At 55.8% G+C, this 19,613-nt stretch overlaps 1 protein-coding gene across 1 annotated transcript in view; it reads right to left on the bottom strand.

Annotated features, from left to right (window-relative positions):
* FOXO6 (forkhead box O6) overlaps positions 1-19,613 on the bottom strand; it is a 24,357-nt gene that overhangs the window by 1,352 nt on the left and 3,392 nt on the right. The window contains exons 3-4 of the mRNA XM_006904011.3: positions 18,925-19,504; positions 171-904 (exon numbers count right to left, since the gene is read on the bottom strand). Coding sequence (XP_006904073.2) covers positions 171-904; positions 18,925-19,504 — 1,314 coding nt within the window. The remainder of the gene's footprint in view (positions 1-170; positions 905-18,924; positions 19,505-19,613) is intronic.

Below are 19,613 nucleotides of genomic sequence, written 5' to 3'. Positions count from 1 at the left end.
GGTGTCTGCATGGGCAGGCGGCGCAACGCGCCCAGCGCAGGCGGCCCAAAGCCCCCACTCCCGCCGTAGGTACCGCCCTTGCAGCCGCCGAAGAAGGCGGGCGTCCCGGCGCGGGGCCGCGGCCCGTACGCGTCCTGCGCGCCCTCCAGCAGGGACTCCGGCAGCCCCGCGCCACCGCCGCCTCCGTGCAGGCCCAGTGGGCCTCCCAGCTCGGCCAGGCGGGGCAGTCGCCCAGCGCAGGCGGCCCAAAGCCCCCACTCCCGCCGTAGGTACCGCCCTTGCAGCCGCCGAAGAAGGCGGGCGTCCCGGCGCGGGGCCGCGGCCCGTACGCGTCCTGCGCGCCCTCCAGCAGGGACTCCGGCAGCCCCGCGCCACCGCCGCCTCCGTGCAGGCCCAGTGGGCCTCCCAGCTCGGCCAGGCGGGGCAGTTCCCCCGGGCAGCGCGTACCTAGCGCGGGCGACAGCGCGCTCGCGGGACTGGGGTACATGAGTGGTGACGATGGCGCAAGGGCCTCCAGAGCTTCGTCGTCCTCCAGTTCAGCTGCCTCTCCAAGCAGGGGTCTCCTGCCGCCGCGGAAGTCGGCCCACGCCTCGTAGTCATCGCTGGCGTGCGAGGCCGGGCTCGTGGCCCACTTGGCTGCGGCAGGCACAGGCCCCGGGGCTGGGGCGCCCGGGGGGCTGTCATCGGGGCTTCGCTCGGGTGCCTGCAGCTGCTTCTTCTTGCTCGCCTTGCCCTTGATGCGCAGGAACTTGGCTCCGTTGTCCATGGACACGGCCCTGCGCCGTGGGGTCTTGCCGGTCTTCCCGCCCTCGGGGTTCAGCATCCACCATGAGCTCTTGCCTGTGCCCTCGTTCTGCACGCGGATGAAACGGGTGTGCAGCGACAGGTTGTGCCGGATGGAGTTCTGTGGCCAGAGACAAGGACATGGGTGGGGGAGTGGGAAGTGAGAAGGCCATGGGGAAAGATGGGAAAATGATAGAAACAGGAGGGGAGAAAATAGAGAAAAGAATGAAGAGCCAGAAAGGAGAAAAGGGGGAAATAGGGAAGAGGAAAGAATGAATGGGTGAGGGGAGCAGGTGTTAAGTACCAGGTCGGACAAACTCAGATCAGCCCTCCAAGACCCCAGAACCTCACACCCTTCCCCTTCCCCCGCCCCCACACGCACTGCCCAGAGAGTAGGGCTGGAACTTTGGGCCTAGCCTCTCCCTGGAGGCAAAGCCCAACCCTGAGGGCTACTCTGAAGGGTCTTGCAACAGGGGAGCAGGACTCCCTCCCCGGACTCAGCCAAGCCCCGCCAGACTAGCCAGGCTGCAAGGGGCCCCCCAGCAGATTATGTAAGGGCTCATGGCTCAGCGGCTCATTTGTCCACCCCCCTCCCTCCCCAGCCTGGCATGGCGCCAGGAGCCCGAAAACCCAGGGCTCCAGAAATCAATCTCGCGGTGACTGATTAAGCCCTGTTTAGAACTAATTGCTCTTTCGTGTGTGGGGAGAATAAATTACCTGCTTTAATTTCGTGTCTTTAAAATGCAACTGCAGGTAGAGAAGACTGTTAACCCTTTGCTGGGAGGGCCTGGCCAGGGAAAACAGAATAGGCTGGGTGTCCCCAAGGTCAGCAGAGGCCAGAGACTTTTCAGAGATCTCCCCACAACTCCTCTGAGCTTCTGTGAACTCCACAGAGGCCTTGGATTGCAGCAAGTTCCTCAAAGCATATCCATGGGCCATGGAGACCTCCAACCCCACCTCTGTTCAGTGCTTGCCTTTAAGTCTGCCCAGCTCTCTGACCTGCCCTTTGGGTTGCAGCCCACCCCTCCAACCCCCGACGAATCTGAAACAGAGTACCTCATCCCTAAATGCCTCTTCTTAGTGGAATCTTCACAGGTCCCCACAAAGCAAGTGGCATAATGCCCATTTACAAATAAGACCAAGGCTCAAGGAGGAAGTGGCTTGCCCAAGGATACACAACTTTCTGCCGACCCGGATATTTCCCTGGGCTTCACTTTTGTCATCCCTACACATATCCTCTTCTAAATGTCTTTTGTGCCAGTCTTTTGTGTCTCCCATAGCACTGCCTGCTTTTGCCAGGCATCCTGGGGACAGAGAAAGACAGGAGAAGCCATAGCTCCACGGACCTCACAGGAAACTATTGGGCCTGCCACACCCCACCTCTAGGGCCTCCCACCTGGTGGCCTTGATCTCTGGCTCAGGCACAGCTGTGGAAAACAGCATGGACTTAGGTATCAGAATGGCTGGGCAGGATGCCTAGCTCTTTTCAGCCACCTAGCTATTTGACCATAGGCTGTTGACTCAATCTCTGTGAGCCTCAGTGCCTCAGTGAGCTACTCTGAAAAAATGGGTGACATTCAGTAACCACCTCAGAAAGCTGTTAACTCATTACCTGAGCTAACGTGTGTAGGTGTTTGGTGAACACACCAGGAGCTCATAAACAGCGGTTAAATCCCTCACTCTGTCCAGAAGACCTCACCTCTTAGATCATCTGATAGACCTGCTCTGTCTCTGCCTTCTTCATATCATGCTGAGTGCAACTGTGCTGGGCACCAACAACTCTGGAAAGCCGGCATTACCCCATCTCATTTACCAGGGAATGGAAGCCCAGAAGCATGATGTAACTTGCCCACAGTCCCACAAGCAGTGCCAATCCAGGTACCACCGCAGACCTGCCCAGCTCATGGACCTGCTCTTAACTCTTCATACACCCAGCCCAATAACCAGCAATCCGTGAGGGATCTCCCTTCTGCCTCCTTCCCACCAGTTTCCAGAAAGTAGGGTCCTTACTGCTGCCCAGGGTACCGACTCCTCACTGCCCCACGTGCCCAATCTCTGGCACTTTCTGGTCTTGGGAGGTGACAGCTGGGGCTCCGAGGCCCCTCCCAGCATTGCCCTGCCTGGCTTCTCCTGGGCCCTGAGAGGAGGGGAGCTGGACCCCCAGGGAGTTGTGCTCCCTCAAGTAGATACCCCCTTTCCTGCTCCCGCCCCTGCACCTGGCTCCCCAGTCCCTCCCCCACACCTGTGTTCAGGGGCCTCAGAGGCCTCAGTTCTCCTCCCATAGGGACTATCTGGCTTACCGGAGGATCCACCTCCCAGCTTCTTCAGCTGGAGGTCAGTCAGGCAATACTTCTTTATCAATGTCACTGTGTACAAACCTGGTTCTGAGTGCTAGGGGGTGGGGTGGGGGGAGAAGGACATCACCAAGTTCTAGCTGTACCTGCCTGTTCAGCCCTGGGCATTATAAGTATTATATCTCATGTAATCATTCTATCAAACTATCAAACTCCATACAAGTCAGGGATCGTGATCTCTATCTCAAATGAGGAGAACGAGGCTCAGAGAGGTTAAGAAAGTTGCCACAGTCACACAGTTTAAGTGGCGGAGCCAGGTATTGATTTCAGGTTAAAGTCACTCTGAGTCTAAAAGACACTGCATTTCACTATGGGAAAGAGAAATGAGTTAAGAGAATTTCCAAAGCATCTTAGGAAGCCGATACTCCAGTGCTTCTTAAACTTTCCACGTAAACCATCCCTAGAAGCTGGCAGCACGGGAAGACTGGGGGCATATAAAAAAGTCAAAATTCCTTAGAAGTTTTATGCTTCCTTTTTAGAATTCAAGGGAATTTTGCATTGTACTTCATAATACATCCAAATTTTCTGAATATAAATAAAATGTTTTAGATTACCACCAAGAACACATGCTCCTATGTGTTCACAGGGCCTATGAAGGTTTGTATCCATTCCCCTCTGTTTCTTGCCCAGCCGGGTACCCCTGGGAGCCTGGACCCCATCCTGAAACCATGGCTGATTGGACCCAGAGAGAAGAAAGGATTTGCCCATAGTTGCCCAGGACCTGGTGGCACAGCCAGGATTCAAACCCAAGCCTCCTGACCCCCGGCTTGGTGCTCTTCTCACTCCACCGAGCCTGACATGTGGCAAGTCCCTCCTTCTCTCCAAGTCTCAGTTTCTCTACCTGTAAACCGAGGAGACGGGCCAGTTGTACTCTGAGGACCTTTTTGGTTTGACAGTGAAAGTTCTTGGAATCATCCAGTCCAGAGGTTTTGAAACTTCTTTTAAAAGTTGAGGAACTTTTTATAAGTAGAATCTAATGCAAAACTTGAGGGTTACACACTCAAGCCATCAGGGGTGGGGGCAGGGGTACCTGGAACCCTGCCTGCTCAGCACCCTCCCTTGCATTCTCCCTTTAGGAGAAATTCTACAGGACAGATGGAGGGAGCAGTTGAGGCCTAGAGGGGTGCCATGCCTTGCCGAGGGTCACCCAGAAAGGTGGCCAGAGCTGGACGAGAACCCTGGCCTGTGAATGCTGAGCCGGGCTCTGTACCATGTGTGCACCAGGGCTGTGCCCCATGAGGGAAGCCCAGGCCCTGTAGCCCAGTCTGGCTCCTCAGGGCCCAGCCACCTGGTACCAGTCAGAGCTTTGGGCCAAGATCTAGTGGCAAGCACCGATCACATCTCGCCCAAAAGGCCTTCTGGGAGGGTAGAGGCCACGGAGGAGGTGAGGGAGGCAGAGGAGGGAGACGCCTCTGCCAGGCAGCAGTAACCAGGGCTCCCTCTTGGAGTCACCTAGCAACCTGCCACCACAGCCACGCCCTGGCATGCCCAGGTTCCCCTGGTGCCCAGAGCTGGGCCAGCTTCTGGGGCCTCATACCTCCCACACTTCCATACAGACTTGAAGCAGGTTCCCAGGGGTGATAGGACCCGATTGGGAACCTCCAGGAGATCAGGGGTCAGAAGGAAGGGACAGTGGCCATCCCATGCCCATCCCACTCTCTCTCAGAACCTGGGCCAGGGAGGCCAGCCTCCAGGGGCCTCACATGCCAGAGAGAGAAGGCTGGCACAGGGCAAAGTGCGTGGGCTCTGGAATTGGTCTGGACTCCAGTTTTGGCTCCAACACCCACAAACAATGCAGCCCAGGAGCAAGGAGCTTTGAAACTCAGTTTCCTCAAACTGCCACCTGCTTTCACCCTCATATCCCTACAGCCCTCCATCACACAGCAGCCAGAGTGATCCTTTCAGTGATTCTCAGACCCTCTGATGCACCCCATCTCACTTAGAGTAAAGAACAGGGGCCTGGCCATAGCCCAGGAGCCCTCTGTGACCTTTTGGGCTCCTCCCCTTATGCTGTCCTGCCCTCCTGTTCCTTGAACCAGGCACAGTCCCACCTTGGGGCCTCTGTCTCAGAGGAACACTGTTCGCCCAGATACCCAAAGGAATCCCTCACCTCCAAGTCTTCATTCGTATGTGACCTATCACAACGAGGCCCATTCAGACCGCTCTTAACAATTGCTATTCTTCCCTGCCATTTCTTGGCCCCCTTATCCTACTCTAAAATTTTCTGAAGCTATTATCATGTTCTAAATTTATGTATGTTTTTATATGTGGTACATATAATTTATATTCTGTGTTTATTATCTGGTTTCCCTTAGAATGTAAGTTTCATGAGGGATTTTTGTCCATTTTTACAGTACCCCATGTGCTGTTGAAAGAATGTATGTGTGTGAGAGAGAGAGAGATTGAGGAGGGGGGAGAGAGAGAGAGAGAGAGAGAAAGAGAGAGAGAGAGAGAGAGAGAGAGAGAAAGGGGGCAATACTGTGTTGAAGGGAGAGTTAATGAGACTGGGCAGAGTAGCTGGCACATGACAGGGGCTTCTCCAAACTGGGCTGACAGAAGGCAACATAGGATGAGAGACAAGTGCGGGGTAGAAAAAGTCAGGAAGAGTATGACCCACAGAAGGAACTATAGAAAGGAGTAAGGGTTTCTGCGAGGTAAAAAAGTTTCACAGGGTGAAAGTGTAGCTGACCACCCCAGCCTCCCTCCTCCCCCCCAGACAGACTTGGGTAACCCAGAGCTTGCCGCTGCTAAGGTCCCTCACAGCCAGAAGACACCCCAGGAGCCCCGGTGGGAATAGAATAACCTCGTCCTTGCTGACGGTGCCTCCCTCATGGACAGGGTCTGATCCATTTGGTGGTGGCAGCTCATCTATCCAGCAGGACACCCTCATCTATTCCCAGGACACCCTTCGCCCACGAGCAGTAATGCATTCATCTGACAACACAACCCCATTTATCCAGCACACCAGTCTCATTTATCCAGCAAGTACAACCTCATTTGCTAACAGCTCTCCATTCACCTGACGGGCCCCCTCATTTATCCAGCAGGACACCCTCATTTATCCTCCAAGTCGGAGGCTCTCCTTCCTCCTGTGGTGTGGCTGTGTTCTCTAACAGTGCGACCCGGCTGATCCAGCAGGACGTCATCTCTCCTACAAGTACACTTCATCCCCTGACAGTACAACCTCATTTATCTAATAATGCAGCCTCACCTTGCCTCCAAGTACCACCTCATTCCCCGACAGTACAACCTCGTTTATCTTCCAGTACAACCTCATTTCTCCTTCCAGCACAGCTTCATTCTCTGATAGCTCAACCTCATCCAATCTTACCTCTTCAGCCAGAGCCTGCCAGATCTCTAGAGAAAGAAAGCGGGAAGGAGGAGGGGGAAAGAAGAAGGGTCCCACCATTTCCTGTTCCCTGTCTACAGAGGGCTGCCTCGCACTCTGACTATGTGCAATCTTCCAAGCCCCAAAAGGGCCCAAAGACTTTGAGTTCTAGGTTGCTTGGCTCAGCCAGCACTCCACCATTGCCCCACCTCCTGTTTTGATCCCTCTTAGGGCTAAAGAGAGCCCACAGCATGGATTTCCTCCAGCTCTCCAGGAGGGAAAAGATCCCATCTGATTTGATTTGTAACTGTTACTGATTTCTGTGGCATGGATATTCCCATCGTAGCCAATTTTAAGCTGCCAGCATGACGTGATCACTGAGTGCAGAATCAGAAAGAAGTGTGCGCGATTGGCTCCCATGAGGCAGTGCAAACTGGCTCTAGCACACCACTGGCACGTGCTTCAAATACTGAGGCTGGAGAAGGGCAGCACCTACCCCATGCCAGACCCATGCTAGGTTCTTTACATACATTTCTTCTTTTAATCCGGATTAGCTGGAAAGAGGTACTATTTTACAGATGGGGGAAACTGAGGCTCAGGTGGGCTATGAAGCTGGGAAGTGATGGAGCCAGGTCTGGGTCTCAGGGCTGTTAAGATTCCAAAACCAGGGCTCTTCCCACCCATATACCCCCAATGTGGTAGGGGACATTGCCCTGCTGCCCACATGCCCGCCTTGGCTCAAACCCAGGTGTCTTGGCTTTCATCAGAGACAGAAGATCCAAGGCTTGGACGCTTATCCACTATAAGCCCTGTGCTACCTCCTGGCTTCCCTGGCACCTGGGCAATTCTAGGACCCTCCCAGTTCAGTCCCAGGTCTTATGTCCATACGTCTAAGCCAAACACCAGACACAGATGCCTCCCCAGGTTCCATCACTATCAGAGGTTCACCCCAGCCCCTCCCTCAGGAAACTAAGCCTATCTACCTGATAGGGATGATTGTCCAGCTCCTTCCTCAGTGCCTTCCTGAGCAGAGACCATCTGTGGGGCTGAGTGAGTGCTCTGATCCCCTCCATGACTCCCATTTCCTCTCTCCCTCCTTCCTTCTCTCCCTTCCTGCATGAAGGAAGGGCAAGGGCAAGGTTTAAATCCAAACTTCATCCAAGTGACCTTAAGCCTCCCCTGAAAGGAAGGTAACAATCCCGACATCCATGGGGGAGAGCTGGGACCTGGATGAGATTCCACATGTCAAGAATCTCATCCCCTCCCAATCTCAGAGCCCCTGTCTCACCTCTTACCCCTCACCTCACTGGCCCCAGTCTGGCCCCAGAACACACATCTGTCTTACACAGAGCCACCGACTCTAGGGGTTACTTGCAGTGCTACCTGGGTGAACCTGGTGTGCCCAGTCCAAGCAGGCTTCCTGGCAGAAGGGGTGACCTGGATGACCAGAGAGGCCTGAGGCCATGTGCAAATCCTTGGTACTAGGGTTTGTAGTAGAGGAGGGGTAGGAGGGCAGGTGGGGGCATCAGGGCCACAGGTGTCAACAGGTGAGTGAGCTTGGGGTCAGCAGTGGAACAGAAGAAGGCAGCAGGGGCCAGGAGAGCCTAAATGTCCAAAGCATAGCATGAAGTCAAAGGATAGGTTCTAATATCCACCCCCCACCCCAGAGACAGTAGCGCCCACATACCCAGCCTGGGCAGCAAACAAACCAGCAGCAGAAATCCAAACTTACTCCCACATGACTTCTCATCACCCATGGACTTGAGTTCGACTCTGGACTGCTACTTAAGAGCCCTCCGCTGCTCTCCGGGCTCATCACTTGCATTCCTGTAAACCCATGTGGGGCTTCAGCCACTCTGGATGTTTCATATCTCCATGCCTTTGCATGTTCTGTTCCCTTTGCCCTTCCTTCTCTCTCAGCTCAACTAGTTCTTGCTGCTCCATCAGGGCTAGTTCAGTGGCTTCTTCCTAGTCCCTTCTCTGAGCCCCAAAGATAGTTGTTCCCACCTCAGTGCTACTGCAGAAATCTAACTGCAAACCAGAGTATAACTGTGTATGGGCCTGCCTCCCCAGTTGAACTTTGTGGACAGTCCCTGGCTCACAGTAGGTCACACACAGGATGGAGCCCTCAGCGGCCATGAACCACTCAGGCCTGACCATTCTGTACAGTTTCTTTCAACAAAATCCCCGGCCAGACCTCCAGGCTTCTCCTCCCTCCTGGTTTCCCTCCTGTTCCTTCCTGCTGCCTCTGCCACCTCCTTATTCGTCCTCAGCACTTCCTGGTCCTAGGAAGGATTCACAAAGTGAGGAAAGAAAGAAATGACCACTTACTTAACATTCACCACGCCATGGACTGTGCTGGCACTCAACAATTAAATCTTACTGAGTCTTTGCGACAACCCTCTGAGTGGGTTTATTGTGCCAATTTTACAGATGAGAAACCGAGGCTCCAAGAGACAAACTGGCTTGCCAGAGGTCACAGGGTGTTAAGTGATAGTGCAGAATTCACGCTTCCCTGAAATGCCTCTAGGGAAGAGCCTGGGCCAGGCAGAAGCTCCAGAATGGGCCTGAGGTAGGGGCAGAGTGAGGGTGCTGTCCGCACTGGCTCAGCAACTCTTCCACAGACTTTCCTCCCTCATCCAGGATTAAAGGGGATCCCTAAGTGCAAAGCCACTCAGGGCTTCTGCGTCTCTCCTCAGTCTGAGCCCCCTCCCTCTCTCTGCACCAGAGCCTCCCCACACCCCTGCTCAGGCCCTGGGAGCAGCTGCGGTGACCTCACCCAGCCCTGCCCTGGGCCAGGCTCTTGGGAGGGCCTGGCAGCTGTGCCCCAGCCCTGCAGGCTTGCTCCTGGGGGGAAAAGAAGAAGAGTGGGCATGGTGCCAAAAGAACCATCTGCTCTCTCAGGGGTATGGCCACCCTCACAGATACTGGCCTCTCCCCCAGGGGCTGCCCTTGGCCCTCTGCGCCCATGCCAAGGGGCTCCAGGAGCCCAGGGCAGCCCACCCAGACAGGGCACCAGCCTTCAAATGCCATCTGTCTTCTGGATACTGAGAGGTCCTTATAGGACATGTTGGAGCATGAATGTCTGCTGAAAAATGAACAAGTGCTCAAGGTAAGCCCTGGGTGCAGAGGCCAGAGGGCAGGGCTGGGTGTGCTGAGTACTGCCTGCTCCAGACTTGCTGGGCTAAGAGCCTGCCATCTCCTGGGGAGGGGCCTCCATCCCCTCACATCTGCTCAGCTGGCAGGTGCCTCTGGCAGAGGGTAAGCCCCTTCCCCCACAGCCCCAGCTCAGGTTACAGAGGAGGCAAGGCCAGCTGAGGACAGGGGGAGGGGAGAGAAGGGGTGGAGAAGGCATCACAGCTTCCCAGAGTATCGGGGGAGGGGAATCAGGATTTCTAGATAGGACTCAAAGCCAGAGAAGGAAGGGCCATGCCCAAGGTCACACAGCCTCCCAGTGGGCAAAGAGGAGCTGGTATCCAAGGGCAGCCAGCCCTGGGTTCAAGGGTGACCTTGAGCAAATCATTGCCTTCATCTGTAAAAATACAGAGCCTAAACCCTGCCTGCTTGCCTCCCAAGGCCATGGGAGAGGCTCTGTGGGCTAGAAAGCAGTGGGTCAACCTAAGGACAGGACAGAGCTCAGACATCTTGAATATCTGATACTTCAGGCATTTGAGGAAGGACCCCTCCTCCTCCCTAACCCCTTCACACACACCAGTGTCTCTCAGAGATAAGGCCCAGGGACTCCCACTCTACACAGTAACAGGGAGGTAGTTCCTTTCCCTTTTCAGAGCAATGAATAACACTAGTGATATTTGGTAAGATTTCTTGGGCACTGTACATGTATCTCTCCTATAATTCTCACAACAAAGCTTGGGCATAAGCCCTGTTATTATTGTTTTGTAGAGGAGGAAACTGAGGCTCAGTTGCCCAAGTCCACACAGCAGGTGAGTGGCAGAGCTAGGATCAGCTCCTCTCTGCTTGCCTCCAAGACTCCTAACCATACCCCTCTCTCACCTCCAAGATCCTCAAAGCACCGAAGGGTGCTACATGACCCCTCAGCCCTGGCACCTTGGACTCTGCAGGTCTCTACCCTCTCACAGGCTCAATTCTCTCCTGGACCACAGTACCAGGCCCACACTGGGCACCTGAGCCAGTCCTCCCACTCCATCCTCTACTCTACCCTCAAGTGATCTTTCTGCCTGGGTCATACACCATTCTCTACAGCTTGGAATGCCAGCTCCTCAGCTTGGCATTCAACACCTGAGGCTGCTGCTTGCTTCTCCGGCCTTGGAAGCTCCAGTTCTAGTGGGCTCTGGCCAACCCCACCAGACCCTGTGGGACTCCTAAAGAATGCTGAGGGTTTGACCTCCTTTATCTGTTTTTTTCTACCCAATGTCCAAATACCCATAGCTCATTATCTGGCCTTCCATCACAACCCTGAGCAGTCTTTACCCTGAATTGAAATCAGGAGTCCTAATCTTCTCTCCCCAGCTTGACCTGAGCGTACCTCAAGGTCAGACAGTCGAACAGTTCCTCTGAGCAGCACTGCACAGTGGACCCAAATTAAAGTGAATGGAGGAAGCTGTTATCAGCCTTAGGGCCTACAGATGGAGGAGGTAGACATCATGGGGTAGAGGACAACACCAGGCTTGTCAGGGAGCTCACTGTCTGAGAAAACTAGGGACCCCAGAGCCATCCACCAGGCTAGAAGCCTCAGGGCCAAACTGCAAGGGGAGAAGAGACAATGATAGGAGTGGGGATAAGGGGAGCACGGTCAGCTTGGAATGGCCTGGCCATAGCACTGGGCTAGGGAAGAATTAGCCCTGGGGAGTTTCATTTCTGTCATTGACAGTAGGATATTGTGAAAGCCATTTTATTTCTCTTAGCCTTAGTTTTCTCATCTGCAAAATAGGGACAGTAATGGCACCAGCTTCATGAGGTTGCTGTGAGAATTACACGAAAGGCATATGAGGGGTGAATCCTGAGCTGGAATAGTTCGGTGTGATTAAAGCAAGGGACAGAAGACTGGAGTGCTGAGTGATGTGGCTGGAGTAGTAGACTGGGGCCAGGTGGCCAAGGCCTTGAGTGTCATGCTAAGGCCCCAGGATTGGATCCTATAGGAACAGCATTGTGCTGTACACATGCTCTTGTCTCCTCCACCATATGGGGAGCTATCAGAGAGCAGGGGCTGCAACTTCAGGTTCCTCACCATTCTGAGTATTTACACTGACATTTCCCCTCCATCCTGCAGCCAAAAGCTCTCAGTGGCTGCGCACATCAGCCCATTCTCTCCTTCCATATTCTATACAGCGTGATTCCTAAGATATCAAGGAAGGATGGGCAAATATGTGGAGGATGGGTGGGGGTTAGTTTCTTGGAGCTGACTGCAGGGGGTTCAATTCTCTGGAGGACTCAAAAATTGAGTGAGGAGTGGGCTGAATCCAGGCAGCCTGCTTGGAGAAGAAGCTGGTCCACACTGGGAGCAGAACTGAGGGGCAAGCAGAAGCCCAGGAAGTTACTTTCTAGGCATCGGTTCAGAATCTGACCCCATTACCAAACAAACCTGTTAAAATATAGATGAGAGTTTGATATAGAGGGTCTAAGATGGGGACTCGATACCTATATTCACTAAAAGCTTCTAGGTGGCTCCGATCATCAGCCAGATTTGCCAGCAACTAAGGATTTAAGGCAGAAATTCTCAGGCAGATGCCGTGGGTTCAGAATCACCTGGGAAGTAGGTCTTTGTTCAAGCACCCCGCCTAGTTTCTGAGGGGTGTCCCAAGGGATCAGGTTCATGAGAGTCAATAGCTTCCTTGGTGAGTATGCAACAATGGCAGTGGGTGTGGGTTGAGAACTCCAGTGTCAATTGTAAAGGTGGCAGTGAGAAGGCAGCCTGAGATCAGAGGCAGCAGGGAAAGTGAGAGAGAGGGCAGGGCATGGACAAGGCCAGCAGGGGGCCCAGGGGTCAAAACAGAGCAGTGTGGGTCTGCGAACTGAGAAGTCCCAGAAGGGTTCTGAAGCATGAGTGAGTCTTGGGGCAGGAGGACTGACTGGTGTGTGGGGCTGACTGCAACTGTCCTGGAAGATGGTGGAACATGGTAGAAATAGGTCTGCATCTAAATCCAGGCTCAGCCTCGTCCCAGCTATCCTGCCTTGGCCAAGTAACTTCATCTTTCTGGGCCTCCATTTCTTCAACTGCAAAATGGGGCTATAACCATGTACCTGGCAGGACCCAGGAAAGATGAAATGAGAAAATTTATGTGAAGTGCCCAACTGGCTGCCTAGCACCCAGGCATTAATTCTCTTAATTCTTGTTCCCCTTCCCACAAGAGGCATCCCCCTTAGAGACCAGAAAGGTTTCTCTGCAAAGAGGGAGGCCCTGGGGGAAGGATGTGGGAGGCCCCTCCCCCACATGCCACCTGGCCCCCCTCCCACTTCCACATATGGGTTGGGGGGTGGGGAGAGGCAGCAAACAGCCAAACCCTCCCAAACAGAAGTTGATTTCCATGGTAACCAGGGTGCCAGGAGGATGGGGGTGCTCCAGATCCAGCTGTCCCCCTGAGCACCCTATCCAGGCCCCAGAGCCTCAGCTAATGCCCACTCAGCATCCTGTATCCCCCATCTGCCTGCTCTGGGGACCGGCTGGGGCTGCCATGAGTACTCCCTTCATCGTGCCCAGAGTATGTTTGCCACCTGGGTACTGCCAGGGCAGGGTAGGCAGCTCCAAACAGAAGTCCCAAGTTCGAGTCCATCTGCACCTATACTCACATGCTTCCACCCTGAGAAGTCTTATCAGTACTTTGTGCTCTCTGTCACAACTAACCCCACATGGCTCTTAGAACCAGATGGTTTGTCAGCCACAGCCCTGAAAGGACCAGAGACCAAGTTAAGGCCCTTTGGACACTGATGAGAATACTGAGGACCAGAATGGGAGAGAGCTTTGCTCCAGCTCATACATGTTGGGTCAGGCTCACCCACAGGTGCTCTGTCCGCCCCTCACCCACTTCCAATTCCACAATTCCAACTGACCCCAAAGGAATAAACTAGAACACCCAGAGTGATGTTCCAGGGCGATGGGCCACAGTAGAGAGAAGGAAGTCCTAACCTCAAAACCCAGCTAGCAATAGAGTGGCAGTCCAGAGGTCATGAGCTCTCAGTCACTGGGAGTATGTGAGAAGGGATTGAGCTGGGGAAGGAGGCAAGGAAGGCAGTGCTGGGTGCTGTGACTGCCCCCTTCCCCTAGAGACCTGAAGTCTAATTTGGATGTGGAAGGGCTGAACACCAATGTGTACCTGTTTCCCAGGTACCCACCCCCATAGGCTACAATAGGGAGGTGGTACTGGTGAGTGGGCCACTAGGTAAAGAGACAGTGAAGTGAGGAGGGTCTCTCCCTGTTAATAGTTGCTGCACCCATATCCCAGAGGCTTGCATCCAAACACACAGTCCACAGCCACCCCTCACTCCTCACAAGGCACAGATAGAGGGGCTTCCACAGCCCCAAAGACTGCATATCAAACCGCCACTCAAAGACAGGAGAAGGTGGCCTGCCAGGAACAAGATTGTGCTCTTTAAACATCTAAACACAAGCCACTCCTTCCAGCCCCAATGGCTAGGAACAGCTTGAGTTTTAGGGTCACAAGGGGGTTCAAGTCCCAGGCCTGCCAGTTCCTAGAAATGTGACTCCAGGGCAAGTCACTTCTCCATATGGGAAACAGGGATCCTAATACCAGCCTGGAAGAATGGTGACCAGGATTTGATGGGATGCACGCTTAGCTTGTGGGTGTCTCTTTTCTGGCCATTTCAGCCTTCCTCCTCCCTCTCTGGCAGAGACCCCACTCTAGTCAGTCCTGAAGCTGAAATCTTGAGGGTATGGGGGGGGGGCCTCAAACTGCAGAAAGTGGGGGCTGGGGGGCGCTGAACTTTCGAACCCGCAAACCCCCTGCGCCGTTCATTACCTTAACACGAGTTAAAAATAACCGTCTCATCTCTTTAAATTAGTCTGTCTGCAATTACCGCCTGGCACGGCGCTGCCCGCCATCGTCCCGCTGGAGCGGCGCCAGGTGGCAGGCGGGGGCCCTCACCCTGTCTGTCGGTCTGTCTGTCTGCTTCCCGGTCCCAACCTCCCCAACCCTCCCCAACCCACGGCTGAGACGGCTACCCCAGGGGCCTCCCGAGCTCCCCAAGTTGCGGGGGGGAGGGGGCCAGAGTCGTGGGCTGTGGGCGGGCAAGAGCGAGGGGGCCGGCAGGGAGCAGAGGACTGGGGTGGGGGCTCCAGAGCGCGGGGGAGGGGCGCCGGGAGGCCTGGGAAGCCGGAAGGGCCCGCAGCGCCAGCGCTCGTGGGTGGGTGTGAGCAGGTGGCCGTGGGAGTCTGCCGGGCGTGCCAGCAACTGTGCCAGGAGCGGCTGGCACGGGCTCGTGCCCAGGAGGCGGGCAGCTGCCAGCACCCCCCTGCTCGTGCAGTGCGGGAAGGGGGGTGTTGAGGACACCCCCAACCCGAGCTCACAGAGCCTCCTCCCACACCCCCACCAGCCCTTAGGGCTGGGGATCCCGGAAGGACAAAGGAGGAGGGAGCCCTGCTGGAGCAGGCTTGAAGGAGGAAAGAAGGGGGCGCCTCCTGCACTCACAACCAATACTCAGCACAGCTGTAGCAGGACCTTCTTCCTGGCCACTCAGATCAGTCCCTCTTTCTAGCCCCCACCTCACCTAGGACCTACTGGCCAGCCTGGGCCAGATGGGGGTAGCATCACTCCTCCTGATAGCACCCCTCAACGGCCAGGCTGCTCCAGGCCCTGAGGGAGAAGGGAAGTCCCCATCCACTGTGCACCTCCCCCATCAAGCCTGGGGGACAGCAATGGGAGGAACCCAGGCCTGGCGTAGGAGCTCCCAGGGGAGCTGGCAGCCAGGAAACAGAAAAGCAGGCAGAACAACTCCAGGGGTGCTAAGTGGAAGGAGCGCCAGCACCTAGAGCAGCCTGGAAGGCTTCTCGGAGGAGTCCATCACTAGAGAAAGTGGGGCGGGAGCATCTGAGAGGAAGTTGGAGGCTCTACCTGCATGTCATATATCCAAACTTCTGACACTTCAGAGAGAGGGGGACCTCCTGTCCAAGCCCTCATCCCAGGCCTGGAGACACTCCACCCTCAGAGGAGCAATACCAGCCTCTTTGGTGGAGTTCCCAGCACCAAGCCCAGCAACTCCTTCAGGCTTCAGCCTGGTAGGTGTCCTGCACCTGCTGCTGATCTTGCCTCCTCCAATTTGCTGGACTACCTCCCTTCATCACAGGTGGGACCACCGGGCAAAGGCTAAGCACATCAGCCTTTTCCAATCTGTCCCACTCTGCCTTTCCCATGCCACTTCCCTGCAATCCCTGGAAGCCCTGAGCTCTGACCTGGCACACCCAACCATCTTCTAGACCCGACATGTCCAATTCTACCTTTGCGTATGCAGTCAATGTCCCCTGGAAGCCTCTCCCAAATTCTACACCCCAATGAAGGTAGCCCAGATCAAGTGTCACCTTCTCTGTGAGAGAATGCCCAGCTCCCCAGGGGATCTAACCTGCCTTCCCCACACCCCTACCCCCACCCCTCACCCTTTCTGCCTATAAAACACAGGGCCTGGTTAGGAACTGGCAGAGCCCTGATTCCAACTGAAGGCAGGTCCAATGCCTTCCCCTTTGGTCCCCTATTCCATCTAACACAGGATTTAGTACTCCCCAGGGGTCCAAGTGCAACATTTATGTGGGGGAGGGGAAGGAGGCAAGAACAATGGCCCTAGCCAGGGCCCTGGCTCCTGAGGTATACCAACAACCCCTGCTAACTAGAGGTTGGCTGAGAGTTGGGGATGGCCCCTCCACAGCAGGCCCCTGAAGGGACTGACTGGGAATGGGGCAACAGGCGGTGGGAGGGCAGGAATGAGAGGGGGAAGGAGGCTCCCAGTGGAGCTCAATGGGAATGGAGGGTAGAAGGACAGCCACCAAGGGATGAGATGAGAAAGGCCAGAGGCCCCTCTGAACAGCCCTCCTCTGGTGCCTGGATGGTCTCTGCCAGGGTCTAAGTCAGGAGCCCAGGCCTAAGGCTCCCTCTCTAATGCCCCAGCCCAGGATGAGACTTCCAGAGCTCCTTCCTTCCTGAGCCCAAGAGCAGGGAGAATCACTGTGTCCCCAACAGCTTGGTGCAGTGGAAATCACATCCAATGGGCAAGCAGGAGACCTGGGCCATCTTCCAGGGCCTGCTGCTTACTGATGGCCTGAGAAGAGTCCCATCCTCTTCCTGAGCCTCAGTCTCAGTCTGAGAAATGAACTCGTGGGACTAAATTATTTCAAAGCACATTCCCAATCACATTCTAGGATTTAGACCTGCCCCTGTTTAAAAGCCATCAGTATCTCTATCCCATACCCAGTGCCAGCAGAACACTATTTCAGAGGCTCTGTGGTGTCTTGGAGGGAGAGACACCTAGATTAGAGTCCAGCTTTCCCTCTACTAACTGTGTGACCTTGGACAGTTCACTCCTCCACTTTGCGCCTCAGTGCCTAGCTCTGTAAATGGCGACAGTAAAACCCACCTTAGGGATGGCTGAGAGCATTCAAGGAGACACCTGGCACAGATGCCTGAAGGTGCCTAGCGCAGGGCTTGGCCCTGAGACCCTCAATGAACTGCAGTTCTCTCCCAGCTTCCAGCCTCATGTCCCCTCTTGCCATCTTCCCCCAACATCCATAATCCATCAAGCTCAGAAGGAGTTCCACATCCTGCAGGAAGCCCTTCTGGTGTTCTAGCCCATGGCACTCTCCCTGGCCTCAGCATCTTCTGCACCATCCACCCATTTCTTCGCTCTTTCAGCAGACATGCACTGGTTGCTCCTTGGTGCCATGCTCCATGCTGGGTACTATGGGCACAGAGATTGCTCCAACACTGCCACTGTCTCCCAAAGGCAGGGTTGGGGAAGGGAAATGAGACAGGACACAAAAGACTAAGACCTATGACAGTCAGGGAGAGGGCCAGAGAAGAGGGAGTCCTAAGCTAGCTAAAAAGGGTTAGGGAAGGCTTCCAGTAGGAGGCATTGGAACTCCATGCCTTTCGGGACAGGAAATATATCTACAGGGAGAAGAGAAAGCTGGGACAGTACATGGGGGGAGCAGGAAGGGAGGTGGGAGCAAAGCCCAAGGGCAGGACTCACTTGAGAGGAGTAAGTGTCCCAGAGGGAGTTGAGCCCAAAGAGACTGGAAAGGCTGGGGAAGAAGACTTATGTCTGCTCCTCTAGCCTTTGCACCCACCCCATAGTGGCCTGAGAGTCATGGGCTCCCAGGTCAGAGTACCCATGACCCTTAAAATGCAACCACTGAGCATCTAGAGCTGTCCACGCCAACAAACCTCCTCTTCTCCACTGACCCTGGCACATCTCCTCCTCTGACCCTGTCTGCAGCCACCAACAAGCACAGCCCCCTCCTTCCATTTAGGTATGCCTCCCCGGCAGAGGCTCCCTCTCTGAAAGGGAGCCTGACAGCTCACAGGCCCTAGGCACAGCCCTCCACCCTCAACGTCCTCTCCTCCAAAAGCATCAACTATTTCTACTCCCCAGAAAGATGGCCAGAAGAGGGTCTGGAGGCCACAATCCAGTCAAGCCCCTGTTCCCTCCCAAGATGGCTCCCCCCTTTCCACTGGCTGGCACTGAGGCTTTCCTGGGGTGTCCCTGCCCCTCCTGCCACCCCCAAATGCATCAAGGCTCTAAAAACCAGGGTGTGGAAGATAGACAGCCTGGGGTAGGCAGGGACAGATTCCCCAAACCTCAATACCCTGCCCTCACACCAGCAGGGGTCATCACCAGCCCACCATGCTGATCTAGGCAAAGCGGGGAGGGATTGCAGCTTCCCCATGGACAATTCAGATCCCAGGTCACTTGACTATTCACCTGACCCTAGACTAGCTGGTGCCCTAGGGTGAACTCCTGACACCATAGAAAGAATTGTGGACCCAGGGTCGCACTTCTTGCCCTGGGGCCAGCTCCAGGCAGAGCAGTGGGAAAGATTTGGGGGGAAAGAAGCCACTGGCCAAAGTCATTATGCCAGCTTTAAAGAGGGTGCCCTAGTGGGCAAGATAAAACGAGAGTAACCCAAAGCACACTCTTGGAGGTAAGAGGAGGCTCCCCAATGTCCAAGGCCTGGGAATGCATTCCTCTGAGATGCCCCCAAGGGTCGGATGGGGTGTCCCTCAGGGGTGCTTCAAAGTGACAGTCCCTTGTCACCCCACTAGACCTCCCACCCCTCATCCACAGCATGCACAAAGCTGCTCCCAGCACGCCCTCTCCTGTCTGCTGGCTGGCCCCACGCCCTAGGCACACACTCTGTGACCCCTGGGGGTGCCCGGGAGGCCTCCCTCCCGCCGGCCCGCCTGGAGCCCAGACGCACGGAGCAACCCTTGGAAGCCCCAGCCTGCGAGCCCAGCCCCCTCTCCTGCCGGACGACCCCACCTTCCAGCCGGCCGAGCTGTTGCTGTCGCCTTTATCCTTGAAGTAGGGCACGTAACGGACCATCCAGTCGTAGATCTGCGAGAGCGTGAGCCGCTTGTCCGGGGCGCTCTCGATGGCTTTGGTGATGAGGTCGGCGTAGGACAGGTTGCCCCACGCGTTCCGCCTGGAGCTCTTGGCTTTCCGCAGCGGTCCGACCTCCGCGCCCAACGGCGGCGCTGGGGCCATCGCCGGGGCCGTCGCCCGGCGCTCCGGCCCACAGTCCTCGACGCCCTCGGCCACCCCTGAGCCCAGCGCTCCGTCCTCATCGCCGGCCAAGTCGGGCTGCGGCAGGGGCCAGGTACACGAGCGCGGCCGGCTCTGCGGCGCGAAGTCCGGGTCCACGTCCACCTGATGCGCTCGCAGCTTCGCAGCCATGGTCCCGCCCGGCTCGGGCGAGGAGGGGAGGGAGGCTCCGCGGAGGGTGGGCGGGAGGCTCCGGGATCTGCACGTCCCGGGGAGGCCCGCGGGAGGGGTCCCTGGCGGCGCCGGCTCAACCGCGGGAAGCCATGGGCCGGGACGCGGAGACAGGGGGCTGGACTCGCTGGAAAGCCCAAAGGGAGGGAAAGATGGGGACAGTGAGGGGGCGGCAGCCCCGGAGCCCAACCGGCACACACCTCGCCCAGCTCTGCTTCTAGCACCTGCCTGCGCCT

Source organism: Pteropus alecto, unplaced genomic scaffold (genome assembly GCF_000325575.1).
Source record: "Pteropus alecto unplaced genomic scaffold, ASM32557v1 scaffold170, whole genome shotgun sequence".
NCBI lineage: Eukaryota > Metazoa > Chordata > Mammalia > Chiroptera > Pteropodidae > Pteropus > Pteropus alecto.
This window is presented reverse-complemented; position numbering and strand designations above follow the sequence as displayed.